Here is a 15,787-nt window from a genome sequence, read left to right on the forward strand (position 1 = left end):
TTTTTCAATTCACCTCATACAAGTACTGTACTGCAATCTCTATTGTTAAAGTGCAACTTACAAAAAAATCTACATTTGTGTTACGTAACTACAATCAAAACAATGTACAACTTTAGAGCCTACAAGTCCATTCAGTCCTACTTCTTGTTCAGCCAATCGCTAAGACAAACAAGTTTGTTTACATTTACAGGACATAATGCTGCCCTCTTATTTACAATGTCACCGGAAAGTGAGAACAGGAGTTTGCATGGCACTTTTGTAGCTGGCATCGCAGGGTCTTTACGTGCCAGTTATGCTAAACATTCATATGCCCCTTCATGCTTCAGCCACCATTCCAGAGGACACATGTCCATGTTCATAAGGGGGTTCTGCTCGATTGGCTGAACAAGAAGGAGGACTGAGTGGACTTGTAGGCTATAAAGTTTTACATGGTTTTGTTTTTGAATACATTTTTTGTACATAATTGTACATAATTCTACATTTGTATGTTAATTTTTATGATAGAGATTGCACTACTGTACTTGTAGTAGATGAATTGAAAAATACTATTTTGTTTGCTTTTTTAGGGCAAATTTGTAATCAAAAATATAAAGGGAGCATGTACACTTTGCATTCTGTGTTGTAAGTGAAATCAATATATTTGAAAATGTAGAAAATATCCAAAACTATTTAAATAAATGGTATCCTATTAACAGTTTGATTAATCGTGCAATTAAGCACGATTAATTTTTTTAAAATCGCTTGACAGCCCTAAAAAAGTTGATATCATTTGGTAGAAAATACATGACTGTGGAACCTAGCTATAGCATTCTAAGATTTCCAACTGATTTGGTGGAAAGAACAGTTTTGATGCAATTTACTCAAAGCTGTTTGCCAAATTCTTTTAGCCTTGTCAGAGAAAATTTGCTTCTGTACTGCTCTGTCTTCCCCTAAGTATCCTTTCCTAAAAGACTGCAATAACACATTATGGGGCAAACACTCAGAGAAGGCTGTGTTATTCAAATATCTGAAGTGAAACCAAACTTATGCAACATACTTAATTTCTGACCTTGAATTAATGACACACAGTTCAGTTACTTACCTGTAACTGGAGTTTTCAAAGTGGGTAATGTCCATAATCCCCACTCTGCCTGTGGACACTTGCCATTGGACCCAAGAGCTGCTGGGAACTAAGTTTCAGGAAAGTTTGATGCACACTGAGTGGCTGGCACTCAGTGTGCATCAAACATATATAAACACACGGGACATGTGTGCGACATATATAAACACCTATATACAAACACATGGAACATGTTCCCGCTTCAGTTTCCATTATCTGTTAGATGTAAATAATCCAAAGTGATTTGGGAATGGCAAGTAGAGCAGATAGGATTAGCTATTTGGAGAACTTCAGTTCCCAATAAGTAACCCAGATTTTAACTCTATACATCGCACTTCTTGTGGAATAAAAAGCAGTAACCCATAAACACACCGATGAGAAGGTTATAAGGCTAAGAATTAAAAAGGGGGGGGGGGGGAGATCTAATCTGATCAGTGTATCAGGTTCCATGTCACATTTTAAAATTATGATATGGTTGGTATAGACTGGAAGCTGCTTTACCACTAGATTTCCTGAGGTACCCTCGAATACACTTGGAAAAGTCCTGAAATACAGCTATTCATTTAAAATGAGATTTTATGTACAGTGACCTCTTTAAAATGAGATTTGCTCCTTCTATTTGAAGTCAGATCTGCTTAATGAAGCAAGAAGTTAGTTTTACTTCCAAAACTGGTTAGTTCTGCAGGGCTAACAAGAAAGAGGACAGCAAACTGGATTCCATTCCTCTTTGTGCAGTGCCTCAGTAGAATTGTTTACTTCAGCTCCATTTACAGGCAAGTTACCCTGTGAAAACCCACCAAACACAAGGTTACACAGTATATCACAATTTAGTTCACAGGACTGAGATGATGCACAAGAGAAAAGAAGCCAGCTGATAGCACTAGCAACTAGAAAAAAAACCTAACATTTGACGTGGATGGCACCGAAACAGCCCCACAAAGACTTTTTACTTAATTTTTCAAAGCAGAACTGCACTTTACATCCTACAGTTTGTCAAGCAAGACTTCATTGAGTTTTATTACCTGAATACAGATTGGATGATCTGGCCTTGAGGAGTTTACCTAGACCTAGCTTGCCCTCTTCATAGATTCCAAGGCCAGAAAGGATAGTTGTGATTTAGTCCAGTGGTTTTCAAGCTGTAGTCTGCAGACCCTGGGGGTCTGCAGACTATGCCTACGATTTCCAAATGGATCCATACCTCCATTTAAAATATTTTAGGGGTCTGCAAATGAAGATTGAAAACCATTGATCTAGTCAGACCCCCTGTATAACACAGGCCACAGAAATTCACCAAAATAATTCCTAGAGCATATCTTTTAGAAAAACATCTAGTCTCGATTTAAAAATGGTCAGCGATGGAGAATCCACAACTGTTGGTAAGTTGTTCCAATGGTTAGTTACTCTGTTAAATATTTACACCTTATTTCCAATCTTGATTTAACAGGAAAAACTATGAAACCATGTTAAAAAGGACTGTTTTTAGCCAAAGTGGCAACCTGGAACTCTCATCCTCTATATCAGTTCTCTTCTCCCTTCTTCCTCCTTCTTTTGAATGACTTTCAGATTTGACTTTATGAAAGTAGTATACGTTTCAGTACCAAATCATTCTAAATACACCTCTCAGGCAGCCTTTGGATTTTTCCTATTTGCTCAGAAAAGCCTGACAATTTGAATGAAGACTCAGTTTAAAAATCTTCTTCGAGTTGCCTTGGTTTTCATCCAATTCCTTAAAATGCTCATTTGTTGCTAAATAGAAAAATAATTTGTTCGGGTTTGGATGAAAATAAAAGATTCACATTATCTAGAAATTACTTTCTTCCTCCGTTCAGGACACTGGGATGATATTTGCTCTTAGGGTTCCATTAGAGAGAAGAGAATTAACTGAGGTGAAGACTTGCACCAGATCTTGTGCATGTACTAGTACACCCACAACAAACTTTCCAGAAATTTAAGAGTTCAATGTCTCCTGGGTCCATGCAGTAGTGGTAGCAGATGTAGCTATATCTATTCAGGGAAATTAGTCAAGATTCCTCATGAACATTAAATAGATTAACTAAAAGCTGGAGGTAGCTTCCCTCTGCCCCCCATTAATGTCTGTTACAGTAAACAAGATTATGATCTTCAGAAGCCAACAAAACAAATGATTCTAAAAAGGAAGTGGAACAGGGTGTTACTAGTTGATATCACTCCCTTTAAAATATTTCAAAATAAGACATGTTACTCAGCTGTTCACATTAAATCTACCTCTTTTTCCTTTATGCAATAGTTTTTTTTGCTCCTCAACACAAGTTTAAGCAACACTCAAACTTTTGAAAGTTATCCCTCACTCAAGTGATAAATTATCCATATACATCCTATACCGTAGTAATATAGCCCCAATTAAATGCTGAAAGGCTCAGTCTCATTAAGATTTTCAAGACCAGTCATTAGTAACAGAGGGATATAAATTAAGATTGTGTGAAAGTAATACTAAGCTTAGTCTTGCAAGTACTATTTCAAAAAAGGAAACTGTCAAAATCCTCCATTTTGATTAACCAGAGTACATCTTTCTGTAAGCAAGAAATTCAAAGATGTCTCCACAGCTAAAATACTCATTTTATAACAATACCGTTGAAAGCAAAATTGGGTTGTAGCTAACTGTTATAAGCACTCACAGAACAACAGTGAAGACTGAAATTGCAAGACCAAACTCAGCAGCTTTAAAGACGGGGGTCTTTTGCAGTACTTTTGTTTTAGATGTACTAGTCAAAATAAGCTTATAGATACACTTACAGAGTACTTAAAAGCAAAAGATTAACAGACTGTGACAGATTCACTTTAGACACCATACAAATGCATATGATTTTTTTTCCTGACTGCTTGATGCAGAAGTCACATTTTCAGTACAATGCACATACTGGTCAATTTGCCTTTCAAATTAAAGCCTGGAATGAATTCAATGATGTATCTGATCAAAGCAAGTACAGCTCTAAAAAGCATTTATAATGAGGACTTTAAATATTTTTTTTTCCTACAAAAACAGGGGACTGCTCACATCATCAGTGTCTTTGACCCGAAGAATCTGTTCTCTTAGGTCTTGTAAGTCATTAAATGTGGACTGTGCTGTGATGGAATATACTAATGCAAAGCCTTGTCCATTTTTCATATACAGGTCTCTCATTGCTGTAAATTGTTCCTGTAATGAAAAAAAGACATTCAATGGTTAATTTGAATTTCTTTATAGACGCTGCCAGATCACCAATATGCACATAAAGCCAGACAAGGATCACGAGTGGTGAAGTTTTACATTTTTGGAACACAAATTGCACTTTAAAAGCTTATCCTGTCCATTGTAACCGTAATATTATAGTCCTTAGATATTCTTATAGATCTGACTTTTGGTCTTTTTATATATACACTGGGAGATAACCTGCAGATTGTAGTATTTGATAACAGCTCTAGGATCGGTCAAGAAATCTCTATAACGCCAGAAGAGTGACAAATCAGAGCTACTGTAATTTCTCTTCCCAAAAAGAGAAAAATAAATCCACTAAGGTCTTGTTAAATGAAAAAAACAAGAACACATACAGCAGAATCTCAGAGTTACGAACACCTTGGGAATGCAGGTTGTTCGTAACTGAGATAGGTCTGTAACTTTAAAAAGTTTACAACTGAACACTGACTTAATACAGCTTTGAAATTTTACTATGCAGAAGAAAAATGCTGCTTTTTTTTTTTAGTAGTTTACGTTTAACACAGTACTATACTGTACTTGCTTTTTTATTTGTGTGTCTGCTGCTGCCTGATTGCATACTTCCAAATGAGGTGTGTGGTTGACTGGTCAGTTATAAAGTATCTCATAACTCTGAGGTTCTACTGTACTGTGTTATTCAATATATTAGTCCGAAAAGGAAAATTGTCCAAAATGAAAGCCTGCAGTTTTGTGAGGAAAAAACAAGACCAGCAAGTTCAGTCTAACTAGTTAGAACTTTTATATCCTCTCTTTTATACAAAGTTATTTGCTTTTGCAGCACCTATCCTTTTACAGTAAAATCAATTCAAGCGCGCTAAACAAATTTGATTGGTGCTAAGCACATTGGACATGAAGATTGACAAGATTTTTGTACTTGACAGTCTTCTGGTCTGTTATTTTACCTTTGATTAACTGAAATATGGAACATTTGAAAATATGAACCTGAGGTACAAATCTAGATTTTCCATTTTAAATGCTAGCAAAGAGGGAAAAAATTAAAGATTATGTTCCCATCTGCTACATTTCTAACTCTGTTCTGGGTTCAGCCTATTTTATTTGTACAGTGCTCTAGAATCACATCCATCTCAGATGATTTGATTCTTATAAGTGGTTGATTCTTACAAGCAGAACTGCAAAGAATAGATGAAATTGACCCTTTAGACTTTAGACATATACAACATGGAAACAAAACCATACCAGCATATTGCTCAGTTAGAATGCTATCATCCTCCAATTGTTTAGCTGGTGCTTTTACTCAAGGCAATTAATACTGTACAGCATGTTACTTTACACAAAGTGTAAGTTAGCAGGGCTATACACCTCTTAAAGATCCAAAGATACAAATTTTTTAAAATGTCTTATGTTTTTTGCAGTTTGAAAGTGCATGACACCGACTTTTATAGCATAAACATAAATGTAAAAACAAAATGGACTCTAAAAGTATTCACCCACATTAATATTTATTTTGCAGTGTCACCATCTGTCACCAGAGTGGCATGTCTGTGAATGCACAATGCAGAGACAGTCACTGTGATTACAAACTTGTTAGTGTTCTCTGGATCAATGCACAATCCACAACATTAACCTCCCTTTCAAGGTGATGTAGGAGGTTAAAAATCATTGAAGCCCCTGTACAATAGCCATTTGTCAAAGTTTTCATCACATCTGTCATTTGTGTCAAGGATGGGACCATTACCTCATCATCATCATCATCAGCCTCTGCACTGTTTTCGGGTTTCACTTCAAACTGGTCTCTGATTTCAGTTCCAATGTCCTCAGAGACAGGTTGTGTAACAAAAGCGTTGTCATTATGTTTATCCACTCTTCCAAATTTGTGTGCATTGAGTTCTCTTGGTGGCTCAACAATTGCTTGGTGCTACGGCCAGACCTCCTTTCTCCCCCACCAATTCCAGATTGTTGAAGGATCGACGACATACCAGGCATTTGCAAGCATTAGAATGGCATCTAAAAAGACTCATCTTCCTGGCAATTTCCACAGCAGCAGCGTCGTCGTCATCAATGTGGTGCAATACCATGCAGACCATTTGCTTGTGAAAGTATGTTTTGGCAGTTCTGATAATTCCCTGATCACATGGTTGAAGGGTGAAGATTGGGAAGAATTCAAGTCAGATATTCCTCAGTGCTACATCTGTCGTCACATGGGCTGTGCAGTTGTCCACTAGTGTCAACATCTTTTTCCTATCCTGGCCCAACTTTCAATCCCAGTCCTTCAGCCACTCACCAAATAGGTACCTCATCATCCAGGCGATGCACTGGCAGCAAAGAGGACTGGAGGATGTCTCACATTTTTAAAACATTGCAAGTTTTGACTTTTCCAGATGATGAAAAAGGTCCTTTTTCTTACCAGTCATGGAACAGATTACCAGAATAGTAATTCTCTTTAGACTTTTCCTCTTTTTATTGTCTGATTTTAAGGCGAGAATGCCATCAGGCAGGGCTTGAAAATAAATTCCATTTTCATCTGCATTCCAAATGTCTTCAGCAAAGCCACATCTCATTTCGATCCACTTGTTTTCTAACCATTCTTCATGTGACCCAATGTCCAGGTCTTTGAATTCTCCATACATTTTCTTAAAAACTCCTCCCTCTCATTTTTTAAAGTGCTCAAACCAGCCAGAGCGGGCCTTGAAGTCGGTAGCACCCAGTGCCACTGCCAGTTCTTCTGCATCACCAACAGTCCACTTGGGGGCATTTCTCTCTCTGGCATTTTTGATCCACTTTGTAAGTGCTGCCTCCACCCTACGTGATTTGCCTGATTTTTCCCCCTCTCTCCCTATCTTTGAGACTGAGACAATATAGACCACGGAATGCCCAATTTCTGAGCTGCATCTCTGGCTGGTCTTGGGAAAACGATCGTAGGACTCCAGGTGGTGGTGTGTTTCATCTACAGAAAGTGTCTTTTTCCTGCTAGATCAACTCTCACAAAACTTGACTTTTCCTACACAGGGATTAAACTTTATACACACTACGCGCCTAATAATGCGAGATGCGATCAAATTCAAAACAGCTTTATTGGCTTATTACATGTCATTGCACTTGATTGAGTATCATATTACATTAGTCAGCTTGTCCCAAAATGATTCTTATAAGCAGAGTATTTAGCATGGTTAGTATAGGAATGATTTTATCCCAGTAGTTTTGATCACTCTATGCGGTTAAACTGAGTACATTGGTATTTATCATTCATGTTGGCTAAATAATGGAGAGGTTCCATAGTTTCTACCATTTTTTCTTGCTTGCATTGTTCCAGTTTTGTTAATTAGATCTAGACAGATTTCTTTTGAGATGGACCCCCACAAACAAAAAAACCCAACACCACGCATCTGGCACCTGCAGAACTTTACAGAGAATACAGTTGCAAAAAGAACCGAGTCTCATGTAAAAATGTGTGAAATTTTGATCAGAGTCCTCATGCTCCATGTAAACTGACAACCTGGTAGTTGACTGGAAATATAGCCTTCCAGAGAGTCCCAAACACCAACAGGAAATAGTATGCTATCATGTACGAGGCACACTGTGGAAGTTCAAGTCATTCTACAACTGCTGCATGCTTTAGGACTACATTAAATGTTTATTTCTCCATGGAGGTTAGGATAGTGTGCTAAACATCCATATACCAGAAGTTCAGAATGACTGAACCTGAGAAGTCTCTTGTTTTATTTTCACTGACTGAGCAAGTGGCAAAGATCTGTCACACTTATCTGCATTACTGGAGGTCATCTTCAGCTACTTGAACATTCTATCCTTTTTTCAGGTTAGTATCAATAGCAGTAACAAGGAGTGCATTTTTCCCCATGTGGATGCTTGTAGACATTATTGGGTCATTTCATACATTACACCAACCATCTTACACAATGTTACAATTTAGCTCTTCCTCTAATTTTTCCTTTCTTCTGCTGCAGCATCCAGCATGGGAGCTGCAAGCTGAAATGTGTGGAGAAGTACACTCAAGGTGAAATGCTTCAGTCATTTCTTTAAACTGCTAATTTTGTGCCACTTTGAAGTAAAATGTTTACCTAATAGGTTGGAATTTTTCTTATAAAGTTCAAGTTTTCAATTTTATGGAACACCATGGATCTTTACAATTTTGGGGTACTGAAGACGAAGAGTGTGTGTTTCTGAATTAAGCTGATACTGAAGATAAGTTCCTGTCTGAGGCCTTCCAGTATCTCATGGCTCATTTCAACAAGATTGGCATCAGAAGTATCTCACTTGGAGGATTCAACTCAATCTTTTGTTCTTCCACTTCAAGAGTGGAAGCTACATTCAATTATACAATTGATCTTGAAAAAGCTTGGCAATATTCCACACCTTTTGAGAGGACGGAGACTCCTTTCTACATGGATACTTCACTTATACATTTTACTTTTAAATGTCTCATTACTTCGGTCCATTCAAATCACTTGTTTCCTTCCCGTTCCTTCACCTTTAGTTAAATTCATACTGATTGACAATTCCTATACCCACAATTGCAGCTTTTCACATTCAGTTCAGTTAGAATGAGATTTGGTACTTACATCGGTATAATTACGCTGCTCAGGGGTGTGGAAAACTCCTGGTGTAGACTCTTAGAGAGGTGGATTAACTATGCCAACAGAAGCAGCTCTCCCGTCAGCATAGTAGTTGATTCACTAAAGCGGTGCAGCTGCACCACTGTCTGTGGGGACAAGCCCTGAGAATCAGCCATCCTTGTGAATTCAACACTGAATACGTTGAATCAGATAGCTTAAAATAGGCCCAATATAGACAACTGAAACTTTCAGATACCTACAACCCAATCTACCCAGAATAGTTTCTAACTCCATCCACACCCCTCTACTCAATATCTAAACGACAGCACATTTCACTCACTAGCTTCTCCACTCACCATCCATTCACCTTCCCTTCTGTGCTTGTTAACAGTTCTATAATTTATTGCTTAACAGCCATAACAAGCATTTTGATGGTCTCATTCCTCCCTTTATTCTAACAGGTTAAGAGTTTTTATTCACAGATTCAAGTAAAAACCCTGTTTCTGTCAAACAGAACAACCCCGTAAACAGGTGTTCTGTGTCAATTTCCAAAAAAATGAATATGCTTGATAAAACCCATGAGGGGAGGGCTTTCTAAAAAACCACCCTCAGGATTCTTCCAAACTATGGGCATGGGAGACCCAGTTACAGAACAAATGAGGAGTTTTTAGCAAAATAGTAATTTATGAATTAGTTACCATAAAATTAACAACCCAACAGAAGTGCTGAGTTATCAGAGTTCTATATTTAAGCCATGGTTTAGGCAGATAAAGTAGAAAAGGATGGCTAAACTTATTCAGCTCAATTTTAGCAACAAAACCAAGTTAATCACGCTAAAGGATGTGTGTTAAAAAGAATGTGCCTAAACCTAAAGTTTTGGTTCATAAATGAATGTGTTATACGCCATTTACATTCTAACTGACAACAGAGTTAAATGTTAGGGGGTAACCATTTAACTAAAGGAGAAGCCAAAACACCATAGAGAAACTTATATAATGGTAAGGATTTATCATACAATACACAGATTGTAGTGTTAAGACTGCAACATGTACCAAAAACCTTGTGATTGACATCAACATAAGCTGAGACCAAATAGGAGATAGGTGACATGAACAGGACGTTAAGTTCCCTGCTGAAGTGAATAAAGATGATACGATGAAGGAAGCAGTAGGGCACTAGTTTTGGAGAGTTTGTATATTATGCAACATTCAGAGCTTTCATAAATTACAGGGGAAAAAACACCAGTGTACAGAAATAGTAAAGAATCAGAGAATGAAAAACCTGGTGAAAATGTTAAACTAGATTCAACATAGGAAAAATGAAACAATATAGCTAGAGAGAAATAATTTAAGGGAAATAAAACTCTGAATGAGTAATGTGGAAAAATGAAAGCAACAGAAGGCCAATGCAACTGAGACACGCCTCTGCCTTTTCATGTCATCCTGCTACAACTACATCTGATAAAAGCATTACCTGTTTTGGAAAAAAAAAAGAGGCCACTCGATCCATCTCATTTTACACATTTAAGGAGAACTTTGCTGCTAATTCCCAGGGAAGTGTTATTGGTCCAGTCTGCTGTTAGGGTTGTTGTGGAGGGGGAAGGTCTGCTGTAAGGGTCTTGATCCAAAACCCATTGAAGTCAATGGGAGTCCACTAAAACTGTTTTTGGATCAGGCCATAAAGGTGAAATTCACTCCTGTATAGAGGATCAGCACAAAGCCTAATCATCTCACAAGTCCCCACGTAAGCCCAACTTTGGCTGCCAGGAAGAGAGACTAGAACAAAACAATACCACCATACCTCATGGGAGGACAAGGTATACAACAGGGGTCGGCAACCTTTCAGAAGTGGTGTGCTGAGTCTTCATTTATTCACTTTAATTTAAGGTTTCGCGTGCCAATAATACATTTTAAAGTTTTTTAGAAGGTCTCTCTCTACAAGTCTATTATATATCTAAACTATTGTCGTATGTAAACAAGATTTTCAAAATGTTTACGAAGCTTCATTTAAAATTAAATTAAAATGCTGATCTTATGCTGCCAGCCTGCTCAGCCCATTGCCGGCCTGGGGTTTCCGTTCACCTAGGCTGGCAGCGGGCTGAGCGGGGCCTGCGGCCAGGACCCGAGATTGGCAGCGGGCTGAGCGGCTCAACCTGCTGCCTGTATGGGGTTCCGTCCGCCGGCTCCTGCCAGCCAGGGTCCCGGCTGCCGGCCCCGCTCAGCCTGCTGCCGGTCTGGAGTCCTGGCCCTGTCCACATAGAGTAGGTACCTACCTTCTCCCTGGTTCTAGCCATTCTCTTCCTCTCTCTGCACGGAGATGAGGGTGGGAGTGTGCTGAGAACAGGGCTGGGGGTGAAGGAGCAGGCGGTTTGGGTGTGGAGCGCTTACCTGGGCAGCTCCCATTTGGTGCGAGGGGTGCAGGTGGGAAGGGGGGGGTGCGCAGGAGCTCCTGTTTGGTGCTCAGGGTGGGAGTGGGGATGTGTGGGGTGCAAGAGTCAGGGCATGGGGTGTGGGGGCTGGGTGCTGGAGTCAGGGCAGAGGACTGGGGGGTGTGGGCTGGGGTCATGGGAGTGCTCCCAGACCCCTGCCATGAGCGGCTCACGGCAGGGGCTGGAGGGGATATGCCCCGATTCCACCCCCTTCCCCAAGGTCCCCGGAGTAGAGCACGCTCTGAGGCTCCGTTTTTACCTCTCCCGCTCCGTAGCAAGGGCCATCAGCTGATTGGCCGCAGGGAGGGAGAGAAGGAGGGGCAGGAACCCAGCATGCTGGGGGAAGAGGCTGGGGGAGGGGGAAGCTTGCCTGCCCTGCAAGGAGAGACCGGTGGGTGGAAAAGAGTGGGCCAGGCTGGGCAGGATTTTTTAGTGGCATGCTGCTGTCTGCCCAGGCAGACAGCAGCGTGCCATTAAAAATTGGCTTGCGTGCCATAGGTTGCTGACCCCTAGTATAGAGAATTCCCCATCAGAAATCAGGATTACCACCTTCTGGGCTAAATTTAAGACTCCTACACAGAGGTGAACTATCCCTTAGAGAGGGCTAACAAGGCCTATATTGCTTATATTATGTAATTTTAGGTTTTCCTATTACGAGGTAAAGCAATCATAAGCAGCATACAATTTACTTTCTGCAGTGTTACTTCCAATTTTGCTTAAATACTGGTTGGTGGAGAGCTATGTGTAGGGGAGGGTAAATGTGGTCGGTGTTGTACAGCGAATGATTAAAAACTAGTGTACCACCACTGATTGTCATTCCACTTTTCTATTTTGGAAGTATTTAAAATACATATATATAGAGGGTAATTAGTTGTACATACCGTTCCTGCAGTATCTAGGATTTCAAGCATACACTGTTGTGCATCTACTTCAACTTGCTGCCAAGGAAACAAAGATCAAGTTAAAATTTTTCTTCTCAAAACAAGACTGTCAAATAGGCAACTTGTTTCCCTTTACAATTAATCTAATACACAAGACAAAGTAAGGGAAAACAAGATCCTGGCTTTTAATAAGTTTGTGTATGTACTCTGAAAGCAGGAGATACAGGTAAAAAAATTTTCAGAAGCCCAAGTGATTTAGGAGCCTAAATATCTTGAGCGCAGTACTTAGGGACTTTTGAAAACGTTACCCATATACTAAAGAGTATTATAAATCTTTACAGTCTGCTATAAGCAGAGAACACAGCTAGCTTGTGCTTGGTCCAACGGGCATTCTCAGCAAGCACATACACTTAATATTTGTGAGGAAAAGCACATATCAAAAGCTAGAAAGTTAAAGTGGCATGTTGATGATCATTAAAAGGGCAATTTGGATGAATGGAGAGGTGGCAGTAGATTACATCAGGGAATTATCACTTATCAGTTTGCTTTAAGCGTGCAATAATATGACAGCATCTCTCTCCTTCAAGGTATATGGGTCCATCTCATCTGTCACTCCACTCATGAAGGAGGATTGGCAGAGTTGTTTGCAAATTGATAAGTTTAAGGGAGCTTGCTACTTAGTCTGTATTCTCAAAAAGAAAACGAGTACTTGTGGCACCTTAGAGACTAATAAGTTTATCTGAGCATAAGCTTTCACGAAAGCTTATGCTCAAATAAATTGGTTAGTTTAAGGTGCCACAAGTACTCCTTTTCTTTTTGAGAATACAGATTAACACGACTGCTACCCTGAAACCTGTCATTAAAGTTTTGGTTCAGAAAGGAAGCCTATTTAAAACTAAGAAAGATTGTTTTTTCACATTTCGTCCATTTTCTTCTCCCTCTGAAGAGCATAAGGCCTTTTCAGTAGTCACTACTGTACTATGAAGGGATGCTGTTAAGTGGTGTACTCAACACAATTTCCTTTATAAGACATCTTGGATTGAAATCTCAAGTCAACAGTACGTTAAAATAATTTAGATATTGTAGTCATTGAATTCTGATGTTTTAAAAAGAAGTTTAATACTTGAAGTTCAGACTGTAATCTGTTTTATGCAAAGCTTTTATTTAATATTACTTAAGATTTAATAAGGTGTACATAACTACAACAATTGCCAAAACAATGCTTTCAAAAGCACAGAAACCACAAAACAAGTTAGAATGTCATTGCTATTGCCCTTGCTTGAAGGAAGTGTATTGATATTGTTCAGATTAAGTATGACTTCCAGAATCAGATCAATTCAGAGAAGAAATCCATGGGATTCTTAGTCATTCCAGGACCACATGTAGTCAGACAGATAATTTTTGTTATGAATCCTAGTTGAAAGCCCTCATTAACAGAAGCGGAGATTAATGTGAGACCATTTGACCTTTTCATACTTCATAAGAATAACTAGTGGCTTTAGTTTCTTTTGAAAGCTGATCTTTCAAATATATGCAAATGTTAAGTCTAAGGTGAGATCTACTGAATAATCTAAATACATGCAGTAAGGAACATTTCACCACTTTCATAATGCTTGCTAGCATTTTTGGTGTAATTTACTGCAGGTGCTTTGAAGTGGTGAGGGTCCAACAGTTACTGGACAGGACCTGAAATTCTTGCCCCTTACTTCCAAGGCTGAGATTAAAAAAAGAGTACCATCAAATTGTTTAAAAGATTCTTTTAGATTTCCTGTATAGTTAGAGCTAGACCAAATTTCACATGAGTAAAATTTTCCACTACAGTGACTCTACCTGGTCATCAGGAAAGTAGTAAGTCTGGGATATTCTTCACGCTCAGTGATTCCCCTTCTATCACCGAGCTAGCACAAAGCCACCAGCTAGCTGCTTCAGTGCCTTGACAATAGGGAGTTGAGGTAGACAACAACAGGGAACAAGTCAGAGGTGAGCCTCCCCCCCCCCCCCCCCCCATCAGCTGACAGGACAAGGGATACTCGTGTCACTGCAGTTTGTCTGGATCAGTCTTACCACAACTGGATAAGCGCTCTCTCTCTATATATACAAACACACACCCCCCCCCCCAAAGGGCATCAAGGTAAGGCTATTTTAATATTTCATTCTAAGTAAAAATAATGAATGGTCTCAAGCGGTTCGTTATGGTATAGAGTTTGAGAACCACTGTTTTAGGAAAAAGAAAAAGGAGTACTTGTGGCACCTTAGAGACTAACCAATTTATCTGAGCATAAGCTTTCGTGAGCTACAGCTCCCTTCATCGGATGCATATGTGTATGCATCCGATGAAGGGAGCTGTAGCTCACGAAAGCTTATGCTCAAATTGGTTAGTCTCTAAGGTGCCACAAGTACTCCTTTTCTTTTTGCGAATACAGACTAACACGGCTGTTACTCTGAAAACTGTTTTAGGAGTTCACTAATGCAACCCTGCACTAACTACTAACTCTAGCCGGACTTCCTCAACTTCAACACTAGGCACCAGCCCACCTTTGTAGACAGCTTTCAGTAGAAGTCAGATCCTATTCTATTCAATGCCTCCCATGTAGAAATTAAAACTACAAAACATACATTTTCCTTAAGTAAAATAAAAGGGGGTTTTAGCAGTCATGGAAAGGCTTTGAAAATATAGGGAAAAATTTAACAAGGCCTTGAAAATATAAGGTTCAAAAGATAGAACAAATGTGGCATCTAGAGCAAGACAAGCTTTGGGGAGAAGGCTAAGCTTAGAATGTGGTTAATGAGAAAAGATTTCTGTGAAAAGGGGTCTCTAAATTATAGATGAAGTTACAAACTGGTTCTAACAGACAAATAAGGATGTTGTTTTGTGATATATGATTAAAACTGAAAGTAACTTTTAATATACCAATGTTATCTTGAAGGGGGCCCAATCCTAAAATTGTATCTACTCAGGGACAGGAAAGAGGTCAACCCCAAACTGGTTCTTAGCTAAAGTTAGCAACTGGCAATGACATTACTTATTTATTAGGAGGATATGAACAAGGTGAGCTTTTAAGGGTTCATTGTCAGTAACCGCCTTACCAAGTTGGAGCCAACGAACATGGGTTTGAACACCTTGGGTCTAGTCCGTTTGTAAGTATCTTGATCAAGTACTTCTAACTGTGTTACTGTAGGGTGTAATAATTGCCTAAACTTTTATATATGTTTAGAGCATTCAGGATTGGATTTTATGACTGAATTGGTGTTATCGTTTATGCACAGTATCATGAATCAAACTTAACACTCCGATATTGCACATTAACTTTTTATAGACAGTAAAATATTTAAGCTTAAATTGCAATATTTGAAAGTTGTACTTGCATTATCTCTTTAGGTAGGCTCTTCAAAAGGTGGTTATGTCATCACCAGAAGCCATATTGATAATCACGTGCTCTGGTTCATTGACTCATGAATATTTCCACTTCATATATATCAAATGAGTTAGTGATGTTAGATGTGTTTAATGCTCTTACCATTCAGATTTTATGGTCAAGTATTTGCTAATTTTTTAAAATAGTGTTCATTTTAGAGTTTCAAAAATGATCTTTGTCTTGCATGGTTAGTGTAGCA

The 15,787-nt window shown here is 38.9% G+C and overlaps 1 protein-coding gene across 1 annotated transcript in view; it reads right to left on the reverse strand.

Moving 5' to 3' along the window:
* RAP1B (RAP1B, member of RAS oncogene family) overlaps window positions 1-15,787 on the reverse strand; it is a 77,725-nt gene that overhangs the window by 9,487 nt on the left and 52,451 nt on the right. The window contains exons 4-5 of the mRNA XM_074942086.1: window positions 12,173-12,229; window positions 4,134-4,274 (exon numbers count right to left, since the gene is read on the reverse strand). Of these exons, the coding sequence (XP_074798187.1) occupies window positions 4,134-4,274; window positions 12,173-12,229 (198 nt within the window). The remainder of the gene's footprint in view (window positions 1-4,133; window positions 4,275-12,172; window positions 12,230-15,787) is intronic.

The sequence above is a fragment of the Natator depressus genome, chromosome 1 (genome assembly GCF_965152275.1).
Source record: "Natator depressus isolate rNatDep1 chromosome 1, rNatDep2.hap1, whole genome shotgun sequence".
Classification (NCBI taxonomy): Eukaryota; Metazoa; Chordata; order Testudines; family Cheloniidae; genus Natator; species Natator depressus.